At 43.7% G+C, this 23,606-nt stretch overlaps 1 protein-coding gene across 1 annotated transcript; it reads right to left on the bottom strand.

Annotated features, from left to right (window-relative positions):
• Nucleotides 1–530: 530 nt before the first annotated feature.
• PPDPF (pancreatic progenitor cell differentiation and proliferation factor) lies at nt 531–22,887 on the bottom strand. The gene is made up of 5 exons (XM_058175683.1): nt 22,722–22,887; nt 10,777–10,867; nt 6,937–7,014; nt 1,966–2,062; nt 531–963 (listed from the first exon to the last, which is right to left on the bottom strand). The coding sequence occupies exons 2-5, from the start codon at nt 10,829–10,831 to the stop codon at nt 849–851; spliced, it is 345 nt and encodes a 114-aa protein (XP_058031666.1). The 5' UTR covers nt 10,832–10,867; nt 22,722–22,887; the 3' UTR covers nt 531–848.
• Nucleotides 22,888–23,606: the final 719 nt, after the last annotated feature.

The raw sequence follows: 23,606 nt of genomic DNA, 5'->3' as shown, positions 1-23,606 counted from the left end.
AAGGGCCTTTGGCAGTTTGCCTAATTGGATCAAGGTTTGTGAGATAAGTGAGGAATTTGTTGGGAGGCATTTGTTTTACTTTGAGTTGAACTACGCCGGGAATGAGGTAATTCCCAGCTGTTCGAATAAAGTTTATTTTTCCACGCATTAAGTTTATTACTAACTACTTGGGCCTGGGTCACATTACCTATATGCAAACCCCTTTTCAAACGTCAGTTCAGCTTAGAAGCATCCAGTTCAGAAAGAGATCCTAGGTTCATGACTAAGATTATTTCAACTCCAGGCTCAGAACAACATTTACTGATGTCCAAATTCTTCTCCAGCAGGGAATTAACAGCCTTCGAAATAAACAAACCAGAATTCAGTAAAAACAAGCCACTCTGGTTTGTTGTGGTGCTGCTTTTTCATGCACTTTGCAACTTTTGAAAGAAACCGAGACTCGGTTGACCTGTTTCGACCCGCTGTTAAAAAAGGCTAACCCTAATCACCATTGAAATCTCGGGTTCACAAGAATTCACAACAGACACTGGCCGTTTAAAAGGCTGCTCAGATTTTATTAGTTCCCGTTCAAACAAGTACAAAACGAAAGGAAAAAAAAAAACGCGTTATCAAGGCGGTGGAAAAACGACATCGTTGTGTTGATCCCCAAGTGAGTAGAAAAGAATGGTGCGTGTGGAATTTATTATTTTATTTTTACCGTTGTCGTTTTTGTTTTTATAAAAACCCTACGTCTAAATTAATTGTACTCAGAAGCAGCCTAAACTACTCTACAGGGAAGGGGAGTGGGAAATGGGCTGTAGCCCCTAGCGGTCAAATCGGAAGCGTCAGCTGTTGAACGCCAGCCTTCCTCACGCTGTGGGACCCACACTGGACTTGCTGGGTTCACTGGCGTGGCGCTTCCTCATGACTTCCTGAGCCAGGTCACAGGTGATCATGCCATTGGCTACCTGGAAGTTTCCTGAGCTGTAAAGAGGTAAAAGATCAAGTTACTTTTCAGATATAACTCCATTATGTACTGCTTACATTACAACTTACAACTCCATTCTGCCGTGTTCATCTTGACTTACGATCACAGTTGGGACTGGAATTTCCGTCGTTAAGTCATTGCGGCTGTATGTTAAGTCGGAATGATTTTATGACGACCATTATGTGAACCATCATGGTCATTAAGTGAATCTGTGGTCATTAAGCACAAACCACAAGCCCGTTCTTCTGAATGGAACCATTTTTGCCGAAAACCGGCAAAAAATGGTTGCCAACTGCAGTTGCTCAAATGCAGAACGGTAGAGTTGGTTGTAAACGCGAGGCCTTTTTATTCAGCATCGTCGTAACTTCAAACGACTGCTAAATGAATGGTTGTAAGTCAAGGACTATCTGTGAAAATATTTGCAGATCCCTCGCACCCTGGACATAAACTGTTTCAACTCCTACCCTCAAATCGACGCTATAGAGCACTGCACACCAGAACAACTAGACACAAGAACAGTTTTTTCCCGAAGGCCATCACTCTGCTAAACAAATAATTCCCTCAACACTGTCAGACTATTTACTGAATCTGCACTACTATTAATTGTTTCATAGTTCCCATCACCAATCTCTTTCCACTTATGACTGCATGACTGTAACTTTGTTGCTGGCAATCCTTATGATTTATATTGATATATTGACCATCAATTGTGTTGTAAATGTTGTACCTTGATGAACGTATCTTTTCTTTTATGTACACTGAGAGCATATGCACCAAGACAAATTCCTTGTGTGTCCAATCACACTTGGCCAATAAAATTCTATTCTATTCTATTCTATTCTATTCTATTCTATTCTATTCTATTCTATTCTATTCTATTCTATTCTAAGGCCCTCCTCCAAGCCACACACACACACCCTGGGGAATTCTGGGAGTTGAAGTCCCCCCTTTTTAAAGTTGCCAAGGTCGAAACACTGGTCTAATCCCAGCTCACTTACTTCTCTGGAGATTCCGACACAGTTGTCATCACTGGATGAGTGTGTTTTCCAAAGAAAAAACTAGCCCACCAGTGTCCAGGGTCAGATTTGGGAAGACCTATAAGGAAAAGGAAAAAACAAAACAAAAACTAGTTATCAGAAACAGGAAAGCGGTTCAGTTTAGAGACCACTCTGTCTTACCGAATATTTAATTTATAGCCTTCCGTTCCTCTAGAACAGGGCCCTCCAACAAGCGGCAGCTTTTAAGACTTGTGGATTTCAACTCCCAGGATTCCTCAGTCAGCCATGCTGGCTGAGGAATTCTGGGAGTTGAAGTCCACAAGTCATAGAGTTGCCACAGTTGGAGACCCCTGCTCTAGAAGTCCTTACCACCTCATCCTGGTAGGATACATTGGTTTGACGGAGATAGTAACTGGCACAAAATTACTCAAGGTGTACTACTTCCTGTGCTAAGAATGGATTTACAATGGGTCTCCTTGGTTCTAGATCAGGGGTCTCCTGAACCTTGGCAACTTTAAGACTTGTGGACTTCAACTCACAGAATTCCTCAGCTAACAAAGCTGGCTGAGGAATTCTGGAAGTTGAAATCCACAAGTCTTTAAGTTGCCAAGGTAGGAGACCCCTGTTCTAGACTGCAGGTAATCCTCAATTTACGACTGGTCGCTTAAGAACTGTTCAAACTTACAACGGATTGCCAAAAGGTACTTACAACCCAGTTCCAAAGTTCTGACAGCAGCTGCCTGCAACTATGTCACTGCATTTTGGGTGCTCAAACCTAGTCTTCATTTACATTTGCTTGACTTTATTTACAGGGGGAGAGCCTTCTCTGTGGGGGCACCCACCCTCTGGAATGAGCTTCCACCAGGACTTCGACAACTTCCTGACCTCCAGACCTTCCGCCATGAGCTGAAGACATATTTATTCTTCCGCGCAGGACTGGCATGAAATCAAAATTATTATTATTATTAATTTTAATGGGTTTTTTTATGATTCTAATGTATCTTAATTATTTTAATTATGGGCCAAATTGAATAAGCTTTTGGTTTTAACTGTAATTAATATTGGTTTTAACTGTATTGTGTTTATTTTGTTGTTTTTGTTGTTTTGTTGTTGTTTGGCTGTAAACCGCCCTGAGTCCTTCGAGAGATGTAATAATAATAATAATAATAATAAAAATAAAAATAAAAAGATAATAAAAATAAAAAATATAATAAAATAATAAATATTTTTATTTAATAAATAATAATAATAATAAAATAATAATAATAAAATAAAAAGTCTTGAGCGCGAGCTCAAGACTTTTTTGTTTCAACGAGCAGGGTTGGCCTAAGAATAATTTTTAATTGAGTGGTTTTATTTCTTGTTATTTTAATATTCGGCCTTATGGTTTCAGATTTTTAAATTTCAAATATTGTGTTTTAATTTTTGTATATGTCTTTTTAACTTGGCTGTAAACCGTCCTGAGTCTTCGGAGAAGGGTGGTATAGAAATGTAAATAATAAATAATTAATTAATTAATAATAATAATAATAATAATTATTATTATTACATAGCAGAAGCCAGTTTTTATTTCTAAGTTTTGGTAAAGATGACTGTTAGTGAACAAAGGGTTAATGAATTAACTTCATGAATTGAAGAGCCCTTCAATTAATGACCCAATGTTCGATTAATGACTGCCACAAAAAAAGATTGTAAAATCAGGTCTGCTGACATGACAACCAGCTTAACAATCATAATTGGAGGACTCCCATTATAGCTGCAAAGCGAGGACTATGTATACTCTTCTTTTTGACTAGGGTGACCATGCAGGAGAAAAGAGGTGATTGCAGAATGGAATATTCCAGAATATTGCACAATGCAATCTTCCCATAGCATGTCGACCTTCAGTTTAATTTAGAGAAGGCCAGCCAGCAAAATCTCTGCCAATGAGGTTTTTTGCTTATGCTCAAACTTTCTTAGATCCATCCGTCTTGCCTTAGATAACCCCAAGTGAAAGAATAGAAGATATTTTGAATTATTTACTCTCCCTGCCAATCAATGTTAATCCCACAAGGACATTTCCATTCCCTTCTTTAACAAAAGAAAGGGGATAACAAAAGAGTTAGCACCATAAAATCGCTGATGGATGTAATGTTTTGGCCAAAGAAGGACAGGAAGTCAATTTTGTGTCTTCTTTGAATTTGGCTAGAATCTCCTTCCTCTTCAACTGAAACCGAATTAAAGACGTGCAAAGAAAACAGAAAATTGAAGTGGATTTACTTCCTCCAACATTCTCCCATTTCTTTGGGAAATGACATGCCATCTAACCTTTTTTCTATTTACGACCCCATAATTCCCTCCCACCTCTGGCGGCTCAGACTGCTAAGACAGTCTGTTATTAACACAGCTGCTTGCAATTACTGCAGGTTCAAGTCCCACCAGGCCCAAGGTTGACTCAGCCTTCCATCTTTATAAGGTAGGTAAAATGAGGACCCAGATTGTTGGGGGCAATAAGTTGACTTTGTATATAATATACAAATGGATGAAGACTATTGCTTAACATAGTGTAAGCCGCCCTGAGTCTTCGGAGAAGGGTGGGATATAAATGCAAATTAAAAAAAAAATTTGGGTAGATTCGGGATGACTGGCCCGAGCCGAGCATTTACTGGCCGGATGCCCTTCCTGACGCCTACTCAGAGTTCACAGCAGATAATAATAATTATTTTTTTGCGCTTTAGGAGACAACCATCTGCCATACCTAGAATTGAACTCTCAACCTTCTGGGTAGGAGATGAGTGTCTTCACCACTAGGTCACCATGCTACTATGCCCTCCTACTCAATAGTTTATTGAAATTGGTCATGAGCCCTGGAAACCAAGTTACAGGTAGCCCTCCAATGGAACCTGTCCATCAGGATCATAACTTGTGAGACTGACCCAATTTGTGGCAGTTGTTAAGAAAATCTCCCTGGTTGTTAAACAAATCTGAAGTCATTAAATGAACCCATAGATTGCTCTGGGCGTGATTTTGCCAAAACCCAGAAGTAGATGCTAGTTTTCAGTGAAATAGTCAAATGAAAACCGCTGTAAATACAGCCTGGTTGCCAAATGCTCAAAGTGCAATCACATGATCGCTAGGGTGGAGTGGGGAGATTTTTGGAAGTTTGAGTTTAGATCATAGATACCCACAGGGGGTCCACCGTAACTTTGAATGGTCACTAAATGACTGGTCACAAGTCGAGGACTCCCTGTATGCTTCAACCTTTCTCCATGGAGTCATCTTTTCACAAGCGAGCGAAAAAGTATGTGCTTGTTCACGCACCGTGCATAGCAAAATGAGAATAACTCTTTTGATTTAGACTGTTAGAGTGCTCTGTGTACTGAATCAACATGCTCCTGGCTAGTTCCTGCCTAGTTTACAGTCGTTGGATCCTGCCTAGTTTACAGTCGTTGGATTAGAATTGGCTACTGAAAATCTCAGCCACTTTCTTGGTGGGTCTGAATACAACCGATTTTTGCTTAAGTAAGACTCCTAGGTCTCAACTCACCCAAATTCCAAACGGAGAAAAGAATACTACAAGACAAGCAGTCACAATGCACTGCTTGATAGCACAACACAAGTGCAAATCAACCCAGAGTGCACTCCGGAGAGTAACCCTATTTCCTGGTAATAAATCATCATAAGGCTTCACAAAAAGGATTTAAAAATCTTTAGTCCTATGAGAAGAACAACCATGTTGATTCAACAGACTACGGATTTAGCGGACTATGGATTTAACAGACAAATTTCAAGCAATGTCAGCTTTCATCCCAAAAGACAGACCCAGTTCACTAGCATGGCGATTGAGTCCAGTCAACATTCACACAATTTGCACTCATGATATCTGTGAGCAAAATTCTATCCACCGTTTAGTAAACATTCCCCTCCATTGACATTCTTCCTGTCATCTTAGTACAGGGGTCAGCAACCCGCATGTGGCTCTTTCATCCCTTTGCTGCGGCTCCCTGTCGCTCAAAATGTGTCACAACCGCCAATGTGTGACACCCGCTGGCACGCAATTTATTGAGCTTTTCAACGCCCAGTAGGCCAACCATGAATAAATCCAAGAAAAGAAAAATTTCAGAAGAAAACAGAATGTTTAATTCAACTACATATTGTTGTGACTCGTCCTCCCTCCTCTCCTCAGCCGGGCTGTCTCCAACGGCCTTTTATCAGACTCCAAGTCTGATAATGAAGATGAACGGCCTGTCATGACTCCAGCCCCCGGCCCTGGCCCCATTCCCGGAGAGGATTCAAGGAGTGAAAGGACAAGCCCCATAAACCTCACTCATACAGCATGTTCCTTTAGCTGAGCCTTCAGAGAAGGAAGCCAGCCAAGTGGTGGAATTACCCGGGCCTACTCCCTCTGACCCCTCCCTTTCCCAGACGCTGACAGCAGATCCAGCTGAAAACAATTCAGAGTGGGTGGATCCTCGCTTCCGGAGATCTGAGAGGCGATGCCAGCAGAAGGAAGGGAGGGGCAGGCCTGGATAAATGCTGAGTCATGGAGCCACACCCCACAGCCTATATAAAGGACCTGCTTTTGGCATTCCAATCTTGAGTCAAGCAAAGTCTCATCTAGTTTGCTGATATCGGACTCTATCGCTGAAGTCACAACTTGGACTCCTGCCTGCCCTGATAAATCTCGAAGGAACTTGGCAAGCTGCAGAGGCTTCGTTGCCAAGTTTGTTATGGATTCCCTTGACTCGTTCGTTGGAGTGGGAGTGGGACACGACACATATGCTCGTTTTGTGGCCGCTAAGGAAACAGTCAGACACAGGAAGGGTTTTGTGGCTCCCGGTGTTTTCTTTTCTGTGGGAAACGGGTCCGAATGGCTCTTTGAGTGTTTAAGGTTGCCGGCCTTTGTCTCAGTACATTAAATCAGGGACTTTGATTTGCAAAGGCCTTCAACTAAAAGCAAGAACAAAATTGGACGTTCTATCAAATACTGACCTGGATGGTGCGGGATGACTTCTCCAGAGTACTCAGAACTTCCACAGGAGCTGTTACTGGAGGTGGAACCCAACCGTCCTGCAGGAGAAGACAAGGCACCAGGTTAGCCAAAATATTATCACAGGTGGTCTTCAACTTACAGCCCACAAATGAATTTCTGTTGCTAAGCAAGATAGTGAGTTTTGCCCCATTTCATGCCCTTCCCACAAGCAAAGCCAATGGCAGAAGCCAGGTTTACTTAACCATCATGGCAAAGCGATCATAAAACCAGGCACAACTCATTGACTGCATCGCTTAGCGACGGAAGGTCCCGTCTCAAGGATTACCTGCACTCAGAAATAAATATACAGAGCCTTTTTCATAGACATTCATTGGGATCCACACTAATTTAAAACTCTGTAATTCCTTAGGCCAAGGATGTCCAATCTTGGCAACTTTGAGACTTGTGGACTTCAACTCCCAGAATTCCCCAGCCAGCACAGCTGGCTGGGAAATTCTGGGAGTTGAAGTCCACAAGTCTCAAAGTTGCCAAGGTTTGACTCCTCTGCTTTAGACTAGTTCATCTTGCATAATTATTAAAGGAAATGCATCAAGGGTTTTATCAAAAACATCTTTCCAAAAGTTGCAATGAAGGGAGAGTGCTGTCCCAGTGTTTGGAAGCCGTACGGGTCTGGATGGGGAGAAACAGGCTCAAGCTCAATCCCTCCAAGACGGAGTGGCTGTGGATGCCGGCATCCCGGTACAGTCAGCTGAGTCCACGGCTTACTGTTGGGAGCGAGTCATTGGCCCCGATGGAGAGGGTGCGCAACTTGGGCGTTCTCCTGGATGAACGGCTGTCTTTTGAGGACCACCTAACGGCCGTCTCCAGGAGAGCTTTCCACCAGGTTCGCCTGGTGCGCCAGTTGCGCCCCTTTCTAGACCGGGATGCCTTGTGCACAGTCACTCACGCCCTTGTGACGTCTCGTCTGGATTACTGCAATGCTCTCTACATGGGGCTCCCCTTGAGGGGCATCCGGAGGCTACAGTTAGTCCAGAATGCAGCTGCGCGGGTGATAGAGGGAGCCCCTCGTGGCTCCCGTGTGACACCTATCCTGCGCAGGCTGCACTGGCTACCTGTGGCCTTTCAGGTGCGCTTCAAGGTTTTGGTAACTATCTTCAAAGCGCTCCATGGCATAGGGCCGGGTTACTTACGGGACCGTCTGCTGTTACCGAATACCTCTCACCGACCCATGCGCTCTCACAGAGAGGGACTCCTCAGGGTGCCGTCGGCGCGACAGTGTCGTCTGGCGACGCCCAGGGAAAGGCCTTCTCTGTGGGGGCTCCCGCCCTCTGGAACGAACTCCCCCCAGGACTCCGTCAACTTCCGGACCTCCGAACCTTTCGTCGCGAGCTTAAAACTCACTTATTCATCTGCGCTGGACTGGGTTAGTTTTAAATTTATGGGTTTTTAATGGGTTTTTATCCTAAATTTTTTAATCTTGGCCAATTTAATAAGTTTTTTAATTGTATTTTAATTGTATTTATACTGTATCATTGTGTATTTTTACCTGGCTGTGAACCGCCCTGAGTCCTTCGGGAGAAGGGCGGTATAAAAATTTAAAAAAAATGAAAAAAAAAATAAAAAAAAAAATGAGATGTTTGGGGTTGAGAGAAGAAACCCGGAAAAACTTTCCAAAGCTTTTTAAAGCCTGTAGCTTGAAAACCCCATAACTCAAGAGCATATCCCTTCTTCTCACACTCCAAAGACCAGGGAAGGAACACAATCCTTTGCAAACAATCCAGCGCACAGCCCACATTGCCACGTTTCACACTAAACCAATGAACTTTTTACCCTTAGTGTCCCAAAAACTCCACCCTGGCTTAGAAAAATAAACAATGAAGGATTGCAACAACTTGAACAGAGATTCAGACAACTCCGTTCAGGTCAGGGACCCGGAGGTGGAAGGTTTTTCATGCCGCCAGTGCAGTCTTAATTAATCCGATTCAACGGCCGAAACGGAGATCAGCCAAGCCGAACAGAGAGAAGCTTCAAAACTCATTGGTTTACTTATTACTAGGAAACGCATGACTTCTCTCTTTGTAAACAAGGTAAGGAAAGAAGCTTGTTTTGAAGTCATTTCTTGTTTTTTTGTGTGCGGTGTGCCTTGACTGAGTCGTGATGACTGTTTGACCAAGTTTCCGCAACTTTCTTGGAAGGATTTCAAAAGTGGTTTGCCGTTGCTTCCTTCCTAAGGTGGAGAGGATGACTGGCTCTAAAGTCACAAAGGCTAAGGCGAAACTAGAACTCACAGCCTTCTGGTGATTGGGCCAAAGTCACACAGCCTGGTTTCAAGGTTTAGGCGGGACTAGAACTCCCAGTCTCCTGGTGATTGGCCCAAAGTCACACAGCCGGCTTTCATGGCAAAGGCAAAACTAGAACTCCCAGTCTCCTGGCTATGGGCCCAAAGTCACCCAGCCGGCTTTCATGGCGAAGGCGGGACTAGAACTCCCAGTCTCCTGGTGATTGGGCCAAAGTCACCCAGCCTGCTTTCAAGGTTTAGGTGGGACTAGAAGTCCCAGTCTCCTGGTGATTGGCCCAAAGTCACCCAGTTGGCGTTCATGGCTAAGGTGGGACTAGGACTCCCAGTCTCCTGGTGATTGGCCCAATGATTGAGTTCACCTAAACCAAAGTTTTGTCCCTTGAAACCTCCTTCCACTGTCTTCAGCTCAAATGCGGCACCCAAGACAGTGACTAGAGTATGTTTATACACATTTAACCTAGTTAGTAAACTAACCTAGTGTCAGGCCCAAAACCAAGAATGACACAAGGTGATTCTTCTAAGCTACCTTCTTTGTTTTTTCACTCCTATGGGCAAAATCTTGACTCTCTGCATCTACCATAAAGTCTGGGAACTATTGAGGAGGGACTGTCTTCATCCTTTTTCTCTCTCCCCCCCTCTATTTCTCTCTCTCTCTCTCACACACACACACACACGAGATAAACCGGCTGAGTTGCCTTTTATTCCTCTGGAATGTACCCCCTCCCTCCTAGGGATCCCCCACCTCCTCATTGCATTTGTCACATCTGGCTATGGAGATTCTCAGTCATCCAGGTCATGATTGTCCCAAAGGTGCTTTGTTTTCAAGAGGCAACTGGACTTTCTTGGGCTTTTCTTTGAAGACGTTTCGCTTCTGAAGAAGCTTCTTGGATGAGAAGCGAAACGTCTTCAAAGAAAAAACCAGAACGTTTGAAAAAAAAAGCTTGAAAGTCTTGGAAAAAAAAAGCACCTTTGAGAGATTCATCACATCTTATTTTTGGCACATTTGCACAATATGGTGAATTCGCAAACTCCTCCACAAAGAGGGAGTGGGCACTGTAGGACAAGCCCCCCCCACCCCACTTGAGGAGGGTCTCCCCTGGAGGTCCAAGCAGTGTCGATGTGACATGGTGTGCAGATTTGTACTGTACTCCCCTTCTGAGGTCAAACCAGATGGAAAAAGCTCAGCATGTCCCAATATGGGCCTCTGGTGACTCAGACTGCTAAGACAGTCTGTTATTAACACAGCTGCTTGCAATTACTGCAGGTTCAAGTCCCACCAGGCCCAAAGGTTGACTCAGCCTTCCATCCTTTATAAGGTAGGTAAAACGAGGACCCAGATTGTTGGGGGCAATAAGTTGACTTTGTATATAATATACAAATGGATGAAGACTATTGCTTGACATAGTGTAAGCCGCCCTGAGTCTTCGGAGAAGGGCGGGATATAAATGCAAATAAAAAAAAAAATCCCTTTGAGCATTTCTTTACTACTTCATTGACAAACATTGGCTAACAATGTTTGTTTGTTTTTCTCTTCCCTTACTTCGGTAGTAGTCGTGGGTTGCCACAAGAGAGCCACTGGACGGGATTGCTGCCATGTTTCTTGATCTTCTTTCTTGGGCAAGTTGTAAATCCTGGGACACATAAGAAAAAAACAACACATTAAGCCTCTTCTCAGAAGATAGGAAATAGTCATAAAACAAATTAAGACCCCACCACAAGGCGGAGATACATCTAGTACCTACTGAGTAAGCCTTAGTAAGACCACCCCTAGAATATTGCACCCAGTTTTGGTCTCCACATTATTATCACCACATATACTTATGACTGTATGACTATAACTTGTTGCTGCCAATCCTTATGATTTATATTGATATATTGATCATCAATTGTGTTGTAAATGTTGTACCTTGATGAACGTATCTTTTCTTTTATGTATACTGAGAGTATATGCACCAAGACAAATTCCTTGTGTGTCTAATCACACTTGGCCAATAAAAAATTCTATTCTATTCTATTCTATAAAAAAGGGGTACCTCGCTCAATAGTAGTAACTGCGAGAGGGATCTTGGAGTCCTAGTGGACAACCATTTAAATGTGAGCCAGCCGTGTGGAGCAGCTGCCAAAAAAGCTGACACAGTTCTGGGCTGCATCAACAGAGGGATTAGAATCAAGATCACGTGAAGTGTTAATATCACTTTATAAGGACTTAGTAAGGCCACACTTGGAATTCTGCATCCGGTTTTAGTCACCACAATGTAAAAAAGATGTGGAGACTCTAGAAGGAGTGCAGAGAAGAGCAACCAAGATGATCAGGGGATTGGAGGCTAAACCATATGAAGAACGGTTACAGGAACTGGGCATGGCTAGTCTAGTGAAGAGAAGGACCAAGGTTGACATGATAGCAATACCAACAGTCTTATATACCACTTCACAGTGCTTTATAGCAGGGGTCTCCAACCTTGGCAACTTTAAGACTTGTGAACTTCAATTCCCAGAGTTCCTCAGCCAGCTTTGCTGGCTGAGGAACTCTGGGAGTTGAAGTTCACAAGTCTTAAAGTTGCCAAGGTTGGAGACCCCTGCTTTATAGCCCTCTCTAAGCGGTTTAGAGAATCAGCATATTGCCCCCCAACAATCTGGGTCCTCATGATAGCAGTCTTCCAATACTCAATGGGCTGTCACTGAGAATAGGAGTCAACTTTTTTTCCAAAGCCCCCGAAGGCCAGGCGAGGAACAATGGTTGGAAACTGAACAAGGAGAGATTCAACCTGGAAAAAAGGAAATTTTCTGACAGTGAGAGCCATCAACCCAAGGAACAGAAGTTGCCTTCAGAAGTTGTGGGAGCTTCATCACTGGAAGCTTTCAAGAAAAGACTGGACTGCCATCTGTTAGAAATGGTGTAGAGTCTCCTGCTTGGGAGAGGGGGTTGGACAAGGTCCCTCCCAACTCTGTTATTCTATCTTCAAGACAGATTTGAAAAAGTTTCCATTGGTAGAACATTACAGGCAGTCCTTGACTTACAACAGTTCGTTTAGTGACTGTTTGAAGTTACAGAGGCACTAAAAAATGTGACTCAGGACCGTTTTTCACACTTACGACCTTTGCACGTGTGATCAAAATTCAGATGCTCAGCAACCGATTCATATTTATGACGACTGCATTGTTTCCGTGTCACGTCATCTCCTTTTGCGACCGTCTGACAAGCAAAAGCTAACGGGGGAGACCAGATTTGCTTAATGACCGGGTTACCCACTTTAACAGCTGCAGTGATTCACTCAACAACTGTGGCAAGAAAGGTCCTAAAATGGGGCAAAACTCACTTAACTGTCTCACTTAGCAACACAAAACTGGGGCTCAATTGTGGTTGTAAGTCGAGGACTACCTGTATGTTCTTCTCCGGTGCCGATTCAGGGGTGTCCAGCTCTTTGATTTGGGTTCAACGAACAGCCACAAAAGCAGATGCTGACATCAAACTAACAAAAGCAACATGGTTCTGTAGGCACCGCAGTTCTGCACGTGTGTCATGACGTGTGAAAAATATGGCTCTTGCATGACGACAGTGCAATCTTACAGGTAGTCCTTGATGTATGACTATAATCGAGCTTGGAATTAGTTCTAAAGTCAGGCTAGTCATTAAGTGGGTCACTATGTAACCAGAGCTGATTTTACGACCCTTTGCACCTCTATAACTGTCTGGTTCGGTTCTGCAACCCAACAAGACAGACACAGACTTCAGAGGATAATTAGAACTGCAGAAAAAATAATTGCTACCAACCTGCCTTCCATTGAGGACCTGTATACTGCACGAATCAAGAAGAGGGCCGTGAAAATATTTGCAGATCCCTCGCATCCTGGACATAAACTGTTTCAACTCCTACCCTCAAAACGACGCTATAGAGCACTGCACACCAGAACAACTAGACACAAGAACAGTTTTTTCCCGAAGGCCATCACTCTGCTAAACAAATAATTCCCTCAACACTGTCAGACTATTTACTGGATCTGCACTACTACTAATCGTTTCATAGTTCCCATCACCAATCTCTTTCCATTTATGACTGTATGACTATAACTTGTTGCTGGCAATCCTTATGATTTATATTGATATATTGACCATCAATTGTGTTGTAAATGTTGTACCTTGATGAACGTATCTTTTCTTTTATGTACACTGAGAGCATATGCACCAAGACAAATTCCTTGTGTGTCCAATCACACTTGGCCAATAAAAAATTCTATTCTATCTATTCTATTTTTAAAATTTTTTATTTATTTATACACATTAAAACGTAAGACAAACATACATTTATATATATATATATCTCACTATTTCTTATCAGCTATTCAGAGCGGTCCTTTCTTATTATATATACATATTTTAATCCTATCTTATTTTACTTTTATGATCTATCTTCATTTATTTCATCTACATTCTACCCTATTGTTCAGTTTTCTTATCTTTCCTATTTTCTAACCATTCATACTATCTACACCAGACCTTATAGTATTCTGTATCTTCTTTTTCTTTCTTTTGTAAGTTTATCCATCTCAGTGCATTCTAGAATTTTCCTAATTAGATCTTCCTCTGTTGGTGGGTTCTCTTTTTTTCCAATTTGGCACATATGCTATGCGTGCCGCTGTTAATATGTGTAGTATTAAGTATTGGGCTAAATTTAATTTTGGGCTAAAATTAAAAAGTGGTTAGAAGAGATAATAAAGAAATCAATAATGGGAGAGCCAGAACAATTCCTATTAGGGGTCCCAACAGAAAACCACACAAATGATACGCAATACTTTACGACCCTTTTTGGCAATGATTGTTAAGTAAACACAGTGGTGGTTAAGCAAATCCATTTTACCAAAGGGCAGGTGCCAAAAACTGGAAGTAATTGTCGGTTTCCAGCAAAAGTAATAATAACTGTAAATCAGTCAAGTAACTCTGGGATGCTGTAAATAGCCATCAATGCGGGCCAGTTGCTGAGTGCCCAAAATGTGGTCATGTGACCGGGAGGGGGGGGAAGCATATTAGAAGGTCAAATCCAACCTTTTTTGGGGGGTCTGTCATAACTTCAACAGTACCTAAGCGATCAGTTGCAAGTCAATTACTTCTATGCCTTATTTTTTTAAACTTTTTTTTACGCAAGAAAATTAAATTACAAAAGCCAAGGGGAGGGGAAACGGAGTTTTTTTACAAAAACAAAGCAAAACTAAATAGACATCTAAAAATGTGGATTAAAAAGACAGACAGAAACGCCAACAGTCTTGATTGATTGTTTGATTAGCCCTTGGGCCATATCAAAGTGCAAAGTTCCAGAAACAAATTATTTCCTAAAATTTGATAAAATACGATTTAAAATGGAATCGGATAAAATACGATTTAAAATGAAATTGGAATAAAATACAGTTTAAAATAAAACTGGAACAGAATACAATAATTTTAAGATATAGATAAAACACGATAGAATTATATTTCGGCGTCACCCCTGCAATCTAGCCCAATCAGTCCCACCTATACAGATCTCAACCAAACCATTTTGCTTAAGTCCTGGTGCTGTGTTAAATGTTATTTTCAGATTCTGGCCGCACATAAGGCAAGTTATTTTGATATGGGTATCCCAGTGCAGTGGTGGGTTTCAATTTTTTTTTACTACCGGTTCGGTGGGTGTGGCATGGCTTGGTAGGCATGGCAGGGAAAGGATACTGTAAAATCTCCATTCCCACCTCACTCCAGGGAAAGGTTACTGCAAAAATCCCCATTTCCTCCCGATCAGCTGGGACTCGGGAGGCAGAGAATAGATGGGGCTGAGCCAGTCAGAATTTTTACTCCCGGTTCTCAAAATTTCTGCTACCGGTTCACCAGAACTGGTCAGAACCTGCTGAAACCCACCTCTGTCCCAGTGGGTCATTCCTTTGGTATACAGACCAAGGTACCTGTCTATCACCTTCTTATACAGGCAACAATCAAATAGCACAATGTTGGCGAATCTTTTCTGCACCAAGTGCTCAAACAGGAGTGCAAATATGCACCGGCCACCTGGTCTTCTGATTTCTGGCGTGCATGCGCGCGCAAAGACCAGGTAGTCTGTGCATGCGGGTGCCAGAAACCGGAAGGCCAGGTGGCCGGTGCGCATGCACATGCCAGGAAGGTGATGTTCCGGTTTCTGGCGTGCACTTGCGCACTGGCCACCTGGCCTTCCGGTTTCTGGCATCCATGAAGACCAGCTGGCCAGTGCGCTGGAACCTAGAGCAACGGGCAACAGCTCGCGTGCCTGGAGAGATGGCTCTGCATGCCACTTCCGGCACGTGTGCCATAGGCCCGCCATGACGGAAATAGGATGCAAGCCAAGGCTTCTGCCCCTGCCACTCTGCAAATGCAGTTCATTATAGCAGGGGTCTGCAACCTTGGTCCCTTTAAGACTTGTGAACTTCAACTCCCAGAGTTCCTTAGCCAGCTTTGCTGGCTGAGGGACTCTGGGAGTTGCAGTCCACAAGTCTTAAAGGGACCAAGGTTGGAGAACCCTGCATTATAGGATATAGAATCCCATATATGACCATTGTGTCAAGCTATTCGAATCTCACTCGGGTAAATATTTCCCTTAGATGTTTTTGGCAGCTGTAACTTCAAACAGCTGTCTATTTGAAAAGTACGTTTGCATTTGCTCAGCCATTTCAAGCTACCCATTTTACTAAGGATAGCTATGTCATTTTGTGTTTCTATATCCATAATTCTTTGGGCAGCTCTTTTTTAAAATCGTTCTCCTGTTAATGCAGGAGACAGGAAGACTGCAGCTTCTGACAAAATTTGTTAAGTTTAGTGATCCAGGAGATTTGCGATTGTGATTTTATTTGCTCTAGTAGACTTAGACCACTGACAAATATATTGTAAGAATAATAAGTTTTCTCTCCTTGTGAGCTAGGTCTAAGATTTATAAACTTCTTACATCTATTTGCAACCAATTTGACCTGTTATACATCTAGCTGAGATAATAGTTAATTTAATCAACTGTTAAGGTTAAACTTCAAAGCCCTGTTAACAATCTGCTATTGTAATTAACATAACATAACATCAGAGTTGGAAGGGACCTTGGAGGCCTTCTAGTCCAACCCCCTGCCCAGGCAGGAAACCCTACACCATCTCAGTCAGATGGTTATCCAACATTTTAGTTCGTAGAAAGTCTACAATATTTTCTTATCTATCGCAAATCACCCCAAACTTTATTTTTAATACCATAATTACTTCTCTTTATGGTGTTTGCAAATATTTTAATACTGGGATTTATTGGGCGGGGGGAGGAGGGATTGAGCTCAGGGAAAGACTGTTTTCTTCATCAAAAACACTGCGTCAGGCCCAGTTAGCTTTTACAGCTATGGGTAGTCCTCATTTAGCAACCGTTCTCAGTTATGATGGTGAGGGAAAAGCAACTTGATAACCAACCCTTGTATCTACAATCTCTGCAGGTCTGTATAGCAAAGGAAATCTGAAGTCAGTATATAAGCACACTCCCAGTTGCACTTAGCGACTGCTCTGCTTAACTGTTGTGACCCAGGCCCAAGAAGGTAGTAATAGTTCAAAAACAGGCTTCATTAGAACAGCTGAGAATTAACTCATTCTCAGTATCGTCCAAACTAACTCAAAGCAAATTCTTCATAACACAATTCTTCAGTTTTATCACCAGCCTTGGTCTAATTAGGCAAACTGCCAAAGGCTTTTCTTGGCAAAAGTTCAGAAGCAGAAGACGCCGACAAGAAATAAATGCAGCAAGACAAGGAGCAAGTCTATCAATGTTGTTTTCCGGCAAAGAGCCCAAACGCCGTTGCTGGTCTTTTAAGCCTTATGGGAGGGGCCAATCATCTCTTGGCCCTACTCCCGAGTCGTCCTCTTTGTTTGAGCTGCTCTTGCCTTCTGGCAGTTCTTCTCATGCATGGATTAGGAACAGGCTCCTTCTGTTCCTCTGCCTCACTACTGTCAGTCTCTGGAGGCTCCGGAGTCCGCACATCGCTCCCAGATGGCCCTGGCCCCACCTCTGCCTCCAAGGCAGAGCCCTTATCCGGGCCTTTCCCAGCCTCCAGGACTGGCCCATGTTCTTCCTCAGCCTCATCGTTCTCCTAATCCGTTGCCAGCTCTGCAGGCTGCTGGCGGACCACAATATTAACAACCCAGTTGTCTTAGTTCTCCCTTGTGATCAATAAACAAGGGCCGTAATAGCTCAGGCTGTTAGAAGCCTGTTATTAGAACACAGTAGCCTGCAATTACTGCAGGTTCAAGCCCGGCCCGAGGTTGACTCAGCCTTCCATCCTTTATAAGGCAGGTAAAATGAGGACCCAGATTGTTGGGGGGGCAGTAAGTTGACTTTGTAAATATACAAATAGAATGAGACTATTGCCTTATACACTGTAAGCCGCCCTGAGTCTTCGGAGAAGGGTGGGATATAAATGTAAAAAAAAACAAAAAAACAAAAAAAAACCCTATTTGCATATCAATTAAATTGTCAGCCATCTTGACACACACACACAGAGACAGACACCCATGTACATTTTGAGAAAAAAAAATCAGACTTTTAATTATTTTAGGTGGAGTCCCCCTTCTTAGACAGAGCGACGAGTAGGGCTTAAGACATGAAAGGCGGTGAGTCATTCTTGGATCTGATTCATTCAACACAGCGGCTGACAACCCCATACTATGCCTACTCAGTTGTTGCTGAGTTGCTAGGATGCATTGCCACCTCAGCCTAAAATTCTGACTAACTCCACTTAAGCGAGGGAGTAAATCCCAACTACCTCTCTGAAGAGCTACAAGGAAGCGTCAACACATTTTCTTCTTGTTGCACATTTCGTGGGAAGCTTTGCCCAGCCTTAGAAGATGGATGCTTCTCCGAGACTTGGATCAGCAAATCCATCGATCAGAATAGAGCTGGAAGGGACCTTGGAGGTCTTCTAGTCCAGCTCCCTGAACAAGCAGGAGATACTAACTATACCATTTTTGACAAGTGACGGTCCTCTTCTTAAAAACCTCCAGTGTTGGAGCACCCACAACTTCTGGAGGCAAGGTGTTCCATTGGTTAACTGTCCTATTAGGTAAGTTTCTCCTCAATTCCAGGTTGCTTCTCACCTGGATTAGTTTCCATCCATTGTTTCTTATCCTGTTCTCTGGTGCTTTGGAAAATAAGTTGACCCCCTCTTCTTTGTGGCAAATACTGGAAGACTGCTATCATATTCCCCCCCTAATCCTTCTTTTCTTTAGACTAGCCAAACCCAGATCCTGCAACCATTCTTCATAGGTTTTAGTCTCCAGGCCTTTAATCATCTTAGTTGCTCTTCTCTGCACTTTTTCCAAAGTCTCAGCATCTTAAAAGTCTTATCTGACATTAAATCAAACCATGAAGTTCTGAACTAACCACTGCCAGTTCAACTTAAATGGTTCTCCAATTCCAATTCTAATAGGGGAGCAAATACTTTTCAGGATATATTTGACATTTTAGTGGCATTTAGGACAGGAGTCTCCAACCTTGGCAACTTTAAGACTTGTGGAATTCAACTCCCAGAGTTCTCCGGGAGTTGAATTCCACAAGTCTTAAAGTTGCCAAGGCTGGAGACTCCTGATTAAGGAGGTCCATTCCCAAGACTAGGGCAAATAAAACAACAACATAAATTAAAATAAAGTAATAATAAAATAAACTAAATAAAATAATAAAATAAAAATCAAGTTTAAATACATTTGGTATAACATTGTTGTATTCAGTTACTTTTCTTCTTCTACAGGTAGTCTTCGACTTATGACCACAATCAAGGCCAAAGTTTCTGATGCTAAGTGAGACATTTGTTAAGTGACTTTTGCCCTATTTTACGACCTTCCTTGCCATAATTGTTAAGTGAAACACTGCAGTTTTTTAAGTTAGTGACACAATGGTTAAGTGAATCTGGCGTCCCCATTGACTTTACTTGTCAGAAGGTCGCAGAAAGTGATGATAGGGCTGTGGGACACCGCAACCGTCATAAATATGAGTCAATTGCCAAAACGTCCGAATTTTGATCATGTGACCCTGGGGAATGTTGCAACGGTCGCGACTGTGAAAAAGTCAACGGGAAAACCAGATTCACTTAACAACCGTGTTACTATCTTCACAAATGCAGTGATTCACTTAACAAAAGGTTGTAAAATGGGCCAAAATTCACTTAGCAACAGAAATTGTGTTCTTAATTCGAGGATTTACCTGCCCTCTGCCGACTTGCCCTGAAAAAACAAGGAACGCCGCTGTGAAAAATAATCTCTAACTACTCATTAGGTTATGAGTAAAGTACAATTACAGGGTGATAGCAAGAGGAAAACAGGTCAATTGGATACAAGGAAGAAGGAATTCCGTGACTCAAAGCCTCTTTGGAGATTCCACAGCTATACAAGCAGTCCTTGAATTACAAACATTTGTTTAGCCATCACTTGAAGTTACAAAGGCACTGAAAAAAGTGACTCGATGACTTGTCCTTGCACTTATGACCGTCATAACATGCCCATGGTCACATGATCAAAATTCAGGCACTTGGCAACTGGCAGGTATTTATGACAGTTGCAGCATTTTAAGGTCCTGTGAACACCATTTGGGACCTTCTCAGCTGGTTTCTCACAAGCAAATGGGGGAGGTCTGATTCACTTAATGACCCTGTGATTCACTTTACAACAGCAGTAAGTCTGCAAAGACAAAGCTGCCTTAAAAGAAACGTAGAGAGCGCCTCCATCTTAATCGGAAGTGATCTTTCATAAAATCAGTTGCTGCCATGGAGGTCTCTATTAAAATTTATTTCTTTTTTGCTAGCTCACTATTTTTCCTTCTTCCCTCTTCTCTTTTCACTATTCAGGAGGAAGTGAGCAATAGTCACCATGGGGAGTCCTCAATTTACGACAATTGAGTCCAAAATTTCTGCTGTTAAGCGAGACAGTTGAGTTTTGCCCCGTTTTACCACCTTTTCTTGCGGCAGTTGTTAATTTAGTTAACACGGTTTATGAAGTGAATCGGGCTTCCCCCATTGACTTTGCTTGTCAGAAGGTCACAAAAGGGGATCAGATGACCCTGGGACACTGTCAACCGACATAAATATGAGCCAAGCATCCAAATTTCGATCATGTGACCATGGGGATGCTGCAATGGTCATAAGTGTGAAAAACGGTCACGCCACTTTAAACGATCACTAAATGAATGGATGCAAATGAAGTACTGCCTATATTGTAGTCAATCGCTACTCTACATATGGTTTACTTTAAAGGTAAGAGGGCCCTAAAGTAACTTGGAAACCTATATTACTGGTTTGTACCAGTCAGAACTGGTCCAAAGATGAAAACAAACATACAATCACTTGCCTGGGGCTATAATATTAATCAGAATAGAACTGGAAGGGACCTTGGAGGTCTTCTAGTCCAACCCCCTGCTCAAGCAGGAGATCCTATATCATTTCAGACAGATGGCTGTCCAGTCTCTTCTTAAAAATCTCCTCCAGTGTTGGAGCACCTACAACTTCTGGTGGCAAGCTGTTCCACTGGTTAATTGTCCTATTAGGAAGTTTCTCCTTAATTCCAGATTGCTTCTCTCCTTGAATGAGTTTCCACCCATAGTTTCTTCCCCCGGGGCCTTCTGGTCCTTTGGAAAATAAATTGACCCCCTCTCCTCTTTGTGGCAACTCCTCAAATATTAGAATACTGCTATCATCCCCCCACCCACCCAATCCTTCTTTTCTCTAAACACTCCTAGAGATTGAAGCATGCGCTTCTAATGCATACCATTAGAAAAGGATAACTGTTGTCTTAAAAATAATCTTCCATGATCTTGACTCTTTTAAATGCAGCCGAGCTAAAAGGGGAGGCGGAGATACTCAATGCTTGCTCACTTAATGCGCCTTTTGTTTGACTAAAGGCTCGAGAAACCTCTGATCTGAAAAACCGGAATAAACTGGTTTACCGCCTGCTTACTTTAAGAAACTGCCTTTTTTTTTAAAAAAAAAGCACAGCCTTTGCGTTTAGCCAAACAAGCAAAATATGTTTTTCCTGCACGCTGCGGTAACCCTGGGAGAAGAGACCGCCTGTTATTCGCTGTAACGTAAAAGTCAAAAACAGCGAGTTCGCATTTTTTTGGTTATTGTTTCGTAGTCCTCGGTTTTTTCACTATTTGGGGGCCAATATGGCCACCAGACAGCCGTCAGCCAAACGAACGCGGCGGCCGGGCAAGAATCACTAAAAATACTTCTTTCCGATATACCGCGGATTAATCATTAACATTATGATAAGGTTGCGGGGGGGGGGATAAATAACACTGCCATTCTGGCAAGCAGCCGAGTTAAGGCGAACGGGATTTAGAGAGATAAAATAAAAAAAATAAAATAAACATTCCACCCCAAAAAAAACCCCATCCCCCCCAGTGGTTTTTGGACGGCTGGCGAGAAAAAGCCGAATGGAACGTTGAGACACCGGATGGAACGCTGAGACATAGCATGGAACGCAGGGGGGCCGGAATGGAACGTTGGGTGAAAGCTTAGAACGTTCGGGCCCCACGTCCTCTTTTCCGACCCCTGGGGGAGGGGAGGGAAGGAAGGATCGCGAAAGCGTGAGAAAAAGAGGACACGTGTCGGTCCGCCGCTGAGCGAAAGCAACACGTTTCTTTGATTTAGTTTCTAAACAAAACAGAAGATACCGACCCATCTCCCTCCCCAGCCCCAAACGTAGACCAACGGAGCGATCGTTTTCGCCTTCCACTACTACTACTACCGTAGTAGTAGAAGCACTACCCAGCCATAGTAACGCCCCGATCCTAAAGGTAAAGAATGATCTTGAGTCGAATCCAAAGCTAAGTTCACAGGACTTCTTCGGCTGGGACTTGCCAAAGACGTCTTTGCAATTGGGAGGAAACCCAATCGAACTTCCGAAGATTTACTCCGGGGTAGTTAGGCGTGAGTAACGCGTACCCCCCCACCCCCCCGCGGATCCTACTCTTCAGAAGTCGCTTTCAAACCGGAACATTTACATTACTGTATAAAGCTACGGACCCAAACCCGGAAGAGGTCCGAAAACATGGTCGGCCTTTGACGATTCCCCGGTTTGTGACCGTGTGCCACAAAGTGGGATTCGCCTGGCACGTTTCCCCCTCCCCCCGCTTCTCCTTTTCGAGTCTAACCCTGGTCCCCAGCCGCCCTTCAACCGAAGGGGGTCCGATTCCGCACCCCACCCCGCATCCCGGTGCTTGACACGGGTCGAGTTTAGGGCATCGTGGGAACGCGGCCCTCTCGCGCTTTCCCGAGCAAGTTAAGGGCGTTTGTGCGCCATGTGGCTTCCACGCGCGAGGAAGCCCCCTCTCCTCCATCTCTCTCTCTCAGACACACACACCCCAACACCAACGTGGGAATCCTCCCGGAGGAAGGGACCGAAGGCAGAAAACCGGGTTGTGTGTGTGTGTGTGTGTGTGTGTAAGAGTTTGCAAAGAAGCCCCCCTCCCTTGCCTTGCCTTTTACCTTGAAGTCTTAGTGCTGCGCCCAGCAGAATCCCGACGGCTTGAGACCACAGGTGACCTGGCTCAGGAAGGCAACCGCTAGGCGGGCGAGCCCATTTGCGAAGGAGCTGCTACGAGTCTCCACGACCACTAAACAAACACGCAGGCGATGATGGTTTGAAGGCGGAGACCGCCGCGCTCGCCTTTTATAGGCGAGCCGGGGCGGGTTGCCTGCGTCAAGCTCAGGCCACGCTCCCTTCTTCTCCGACGAGGCGGCCGGGGAAGCCCTGCCCTGCGCCTCCGCTCCACGGGCCGATCTCGCCCTCCTGCGGCCGCTCGGTGAGCCGCGGAGCCCGCCTTTGCTTTGGAAGACGTAAGAACCTGCCTCGGGGACAGGATGGGGACTACGGGAGGATCTGAAGAAGCGGGCCGGCCGCCGGAGGCAGCCACCTACTGGAGGTCCCTGTGTTCTATTTTTATTTATTTTAGTATTAATTTTTTTATCCTGTTTGTACTTGATGGGCTCAAGGCACAGAACATAGCAATACTCCTTCCTCCTCCTATTTCCCAAAAGCGACAACAACCCTGTGAGGTGGATTAGCCAGAAACTGACTGACTCCTGCCTTAGGCAGGAAAGCCAAGTGGGTGACTTTGGCCCAATCACCGGGAGACTGTGAGTTCTAGTTCTCCCTTTGGCATGAAAACAGAATGGGTGACTTTGGCCCTATCACCAGGAGACACTGAGTTCTAGTTCTCCCTTTGGCATGAAAACAGAATGGGTGACTTTAGCCCAATCATTGGGAGACTGTGAGTTCTAGTTCCCCCTCTGGCTTGAAAGCACAAGGAGTGACTTTGGGCCAGTCTCTCTCTCTCTCAGCCCCCACCCACATCACAGCGTTGTTGTTGT

This window comes from Ahaetulla prasina, chromosome 3, assembly GCF_028640845.1.
Source record: "Ahaetulla prasina isolate Xishuangbanna chromosome 3, ASM2864084v1, whole genome shotgun sequence".
NCBI classification, from domain to species: domain Eukaryota; kingdom Metazoa; phylum Chordata; class Lepidosauria; order Squamata; family Colubridae; genus Ahaetulla; species Ahaetulla prasina.
Note: the sequence above shows the minus strand (reverse complement) of the source record. Positions and strands in the feature narration are given on the sequence as shown.